We start from the raw sequence: 5609 nt of genomic DNA, 5'->3' as shown, positions 1-5609 counted from the left end.
TACTTAACAATACTCAAAACAGCGTTGTATGGTTAATCAAATTTCAATAAATTAGCTAAAATTTTTGTTGTTATCTTTTCATTTCTATTCGAACCTTTCTAAAGAAATATAATTGGATGGAAATAATATAAATAAATTTAAATAAATTTTGTCTTAATAAACTATCATAATGTAATAATAATTAATATACATACATATGTATGTAAAAATATGAGGTGAATAACCCCAAGTAATGAGAACATAATATACTATATAACAAAGATGTAGATATAATAAGCATTATCTAATAACGATTGAATTAGAGTCAAGGTAATTATTTTTCAATAATAAAAATTAGAATCAAAACATTTATTTGGATCTTCTATAATTAAAAAGTACATTAGAATCTTGTGACATTCAAATGACTTTCAATAAAAAACTTAACAAAATTAAAACTTTTAATAGATTTTAAAATAGCGAAGATAAGGGTTATAAATTTTTTTAATAAAATTTAATATAAACAAAAAAGCCCATATAACTTGAGGAATGTAAATTAATTAATAATTTTCAAAGGTGGTTTATGGTACGATCAGTTACAAACATTACACAACAGATTATTAACTTTATGTATATATAGGAAAAAAACCTAATCTTACTTTAGTCGTAAACTTTTTGCTAATTAAATACATCGTAGGTGGAACACGAAAACTTAAAAAAAAATTATCTTTTAAAATAAAGAAACTGCAGAGTGAAATATATGGCTCACAATAGTTCTAAGAAAATTAAAATTAAAACTAAATCTAATATATTAAAATAAGTGAGTTGAATGGGTCATAACGAGTACACAACAAGCATGCTCAGAACGTTAGTCTTAATACATTACTTAAGGATCTAATGCATATATATCTATAATGCATTATATATCTTTATATATATAAGGCTCAGACAAATGAAAGGATTTGTTTGTATTGTAAAATCTTTGTTAATAAGACTTTAATGAATAAAAATATTTTAGATTGGTAGATGTACCAATATATGACCAATGTATTTGGATAACCGCCTTTCTTGGATAACCAGAACCATGTAATATTATAGTAGTAGTATTAGTAGTCGAATAGTAGTACTTTTAGTACTACTTTTAGTACTTCTTTTAGTACCACTTTAGAACTAATAGAACAAGTTCTATTGCAATAGTAACAGACAGATGAAGAGGATAATAAATGTTTTGCTCTTGAAGTCAAAATCACACTTTCATCTTGAGTTTCTTCACGCAAAGTTAAATCAGATGTTTACAAACTATATCTCGTGATGGTAGACACCACATGTATTTATCCATAGAAGGATTTGACCATAAAATATTATAGTAAAATTGAATAATTTCATTAACAGTGCGAATCACACTGATATTACCGATATAATATAACTTAATTTTTTCAAAGCTTTTTTTTAACAAAAGGTGTATGTGGTAAATTGGAAACAACATAAATGTAGTTGGAATATCTTACTTTCTTTGGAAAATAAATTCTGTACAATATATATAGTTGTAAGGACGGAATTTTATACAAATTTCCGCCCTACCTAAAATTACAATTTTTACTAAAATTCTCTTAATAAAAATATTACAATGCAATAATTTCGTCTGCATAAAAATCTATTTATACATTTTAACACTACAAATAGCGTCTTTGCTTTTCCTTGGTCTCAGAGCTTCGAACGAGTCAATAAAACAAATTTATTGCAACGACCCGGACCGTGACTGAGTGATACCTCAGCAAAATTGAAAACGACGAAATATAGCTCGTAATTGCAAGGTAAGACTCATTTGGGTTCCTGGACATGCAAACAAAACTGGGCGCCTGTTCGATGGAATTTCTCATTACAAGCCTTATCCCTACCAGCCAAAAGTTGGGATAATATTTCTACAACAAACAATTTAAGAGCGATATGGCTTATATATTCCAAATGTAGAATCTCTGACCTAATCTATAGCAGTAAGTAGGAAGTATCTGAATTAATATCGGCGTTAATGGCACACTGAACTATAGAATGAGATGAAGGCAGACAGGACCTAACCTACACAAAAACTTGTATAACATATTTACTAGTGCTCGAAGACCAGACAACGGTATACCTCTTAAATCTCCGTTCAGATTTATCCAAATCTAAGCTTATGCTTTTAGGCACACTATTTCTTTATTTACTTAATTATGTTTCCAACATTAATATTGACCAGTTAAATGCATTTATCAATGCCCCCTAGTGGTAGGACGCGGAAGATGGAATCGAAAAGGCTTTTTATAACTCGATTCTTCCTCTACTTCACCTATGTAGAGCCAGCATATGTAGTGTCTATTTCCTATTTCATCTTACTAGCTTTTGTTACTGTCCTCGTAGTTTGTTGTTACCAAGTAGCCAGATTTTTTATTAATTAAATGCTTTGTAAATATTGGTTTATTTAAGTAAATTTATTATTGTTTTCTTTCTTTTTTTTTTTTTTGTTTTAAATCAACTTGGTATTAACTGATTAGAGATATATAAATAAATAAAAAAGGGCTGATAAAGGCAGCTAAAGATAATATTTACATAAATTTTGTGAATTAAATATGGTACGGCATGGAAGAATTTTTAGTTAGCAAATGATGCATTTGAGTCCGGCGTAGACTAGTTGTAGACGTTGCAAATACGACTTTCAGAGTTGGACCCCCTCTAAATTTATTTCTTAAATTTAATTTGTGCGAGTGTATGAATGCAAATTCGTTGAGCAAGCTATAAACAAGGAAATAATTTATGGTTGAGCAATAAATTTCAATAAAGTGCAATAAAAGTAGATAAGATGCACTTTGGGGAACAAATCTCTAGGTTAGGTTAATGTGAATTGTTTTTATCTTTAATTCAATGCAATTGAAGTAATTGCTGTACAACTCACGAAGCATACATGACGCATTCATAAAAATTTTAATTTATTTATTTCCACACATAAAATTAAGACTTAAACTTGACACTGAATATTTGAGTAGACATTTCACTAGACAAAGAAAATTTTCCCATATAAAAGCTGTTAAAACGCATTTAAATTATATTAGAAACTTAGAAATTTAACGAAAATATTTTTATAGAAAAATGTCTGTACCGGATTGGCTTACAGAGGCGTATATGACACAGGCTTTGCGTACTCACCATAAGGATGAAAACTTGAGAATAATAGAACTACAACTGCATATAGCCATGGGAAAAGGTGAAAATTTTGGCGGCATATTGACACGTGCAAAGGTTAAGTATCAACTGAGCCATGGGCAGAAAATACTCGAAAAGTCACTAATGATTAAAACTTCCTATGAAGATAATGAATTTGCTTTAAAACTAATGCAACCTTACGATATCTTCAATCGTGAAATGTGCATCTATGAAAATGTATTGCCTAAGCTAACAAAGCTTTTACGTGATATAAATGACAGCGACGATTTATTTGCTAATGCCCTACATGTAGATTATGTGCGCCAGGCCATTATTTTCGAGGATCTCAGCGCAAGAGGGTATATCATGGCGGACCGTGTTACGAGGCTTGACTTACCACACGTTGAGTTGGTGCTGCGCAAATTGGTTAAAATGCACGCCACATCTGCTGTGCTCAACGAACGGGAATCCGGTTCTTTAGAAACCTATGATCGTGGTTTCTTTAATCGGTACACTAATAATTACAGTCCATATTTTGTTGGTGGTTTAATAGCCTGCGGGGAACACGTCAGCAAGTGGCCTGAATATGCTAAATATGGTGAAAAACTGTTAGCTCTTGCTCCTCATTATATGGAAATTGGTAAATGTTGTTTTACTCCAACTCCTTCGCATATTAACGTTTTAACTCATGGTGATGTTTGGACTACAAATATTATGTTTAAATATGATGTTGACACAAAAACTCCAATTGATGTTTTACTAATTGATTTCCAATATGCATTCTGGGGATCTCCCACTTTGGACTTACATCACTTCTTCAACACTTCACTAAAGGAGCCATTACGTTGTAATGAACAAGATTATTTATTTATGTTTTATCATAAAATCTTCATAGAAACTTTAACAAAATTAAGTTACCAGCGACATGCTTTACCCAGTTTAAAACTATTCCGACAACAAGCTGAGGAAAAACGATTTTTTGGTAAGTTTATAATATATCCAGAGTAATAATTAATTAAAATCAGGAAGTTTAAGTTCTGAAGTTGGAATATAATACCTATTGGAACAAAATTTTAAATACCATATATATAATGGACGATTTATTGAGATATTATTTTCAAAATATTGTGATAGTTCTTATGAATTTAATATAATGTAATACACATAATACAAATACATAAAAACTAGATAAGATTACGTTAATCTGGCTGTAAATCACTTATAGATCTACTAGAAAAACTAAAACTCGTTTGAATATTCTGTAAGAAGCATTTTTACAAATTTAAAGAATATTTGAAACTCTATTCTTAAAATGGGGCCAGAAAGTATTTTTTAAAGATTTTTTTAAGCGTGTTTTTAGCAGGGCTTCGAACAGAAAACCGAAAGTCCAAAATCGAAAAAGCTTATATTTTTGTCGGAGCGAAAACCAGAATCGAACCAATATATTTTTTTTGTTTTGAACCGAAACGAAAACCAAAGCTCTAGTTTTTAGTCCCCACCTTAGTGTACTTTAAAGCCAGACCCTGCGTTCTAGTAAACATACAAGCTGCTATCAGGGCGAGAGTGACCCAAGTAAGTGCTGATTAGGCAACAGTTTGAATGTGTTATTGTATTAGGTTAGTAAAGATTATGATACACAATAATTTATTGCCATCATTTACTATATTATATATCTGTTTAACATAATTAATCCTAAGAAACTTTCTTCCCTTTTTGAAATATTGTTATGATTTTTGATATCTTAAAAGTTTTTGAATTAATATTTTTGTATATTTAATAGATATTATGAACAAATGTGTTACTCATAAATATCGTTTGAATATTATAAATTGCAGCTTTACACTCAACTTGTGTTGTTCAACCAGTTATGATCAATGAGGACACCAAGGATGCAGATTTCAATGCATTAATGGGAGAAGACGAACGAGCTGTAAACTTTAAGAAGAGACTCTATAATAATAAAATAGTGCAACAGAATCTCAAAAATTTACTACCCATGTACGATCGCCGAGGTCTGTTAGAAATAAATCAGTGTAATTAGGAGGAAAAATATGCGATAAAAATATTTTTATAATATTTAAAGAAAAATAATTATTTTATATATACAACGCAATTGAAATTTAATTGATATGTATAATATATTATATTTGCCTATTTATATATATAAAACCCTATTCACATATAATAAATATATAATTTTGTACGTTAATGAAACAATTTCTATAGGATATTCATAATTTGTGCTTATAGAAACCATATTAAATTTAAGAAAAAAGTGCTTTTCATTTCTACGTATATATGTAATTGAATTAAAATTAAATCTTATAAAAAAAAACAAACTTTTAAAATCAAATTCGATCTGTACTCGAAATTAATCTAACAGAAGATTGTTTTTCAACTTAACTATACATCTGTGCAATTATTATTTTATTAGTAACGGAAAGGCAAACATTTTG

General features: G+C 29.3%; 2 protein-coding genes across 2 annotated transcripts in view; both read left to right on the top strand.

Annotated features, from left to right (window-relative positions):
* LOC119676774 (tyrosine-protein phosphatase 99A-like) overlaps positions 1 to 5609 on the top strand; it is a gene marked incomplete at its 5' end in the record, with an annotated part of 569905 nt that overhangs the window by 118798 nt on the left and 445498 nt on the right. The gene's annotated exons all lie outside the window — the stretch shown is intronic.
* On the top strand, positions 3050 to 5256 carry LOC119680888. Its single transcript, XM_038093900.1, has 2 exons — positions 3050 to 4135; positions 4989 to 5256. Exons 1-2 carry the CDS (start codon positions 3100 to 3102, stop codon positions 5192 to 5194), a joined length of 1242 nt encoding a protein of 413 aa, XP_037949828.1. The 5' UTR covers positions 3050 to 3099; the 3' UTR covers positions 5195 to 5256.

Source organism: Teleopsis dalmanni, chromosome 2, assembly GCF_002237135.1.
Source record: "Teleopsis dalmanni isolate 2A chromosome 2, ASM223713v2, whole genome shotgun sequence".
Taxonomy (NCBI): Eukaryota; Metazoa; Arthropoda; class Insecta; order Diptera; family Diopsidae; genus Teleopsis; species Teleopsis dalmanni.
Note: the sequence above shows the minus strand (reverse complement) of the source record. Positions and strands in the feature narration are given on the sequence as shown.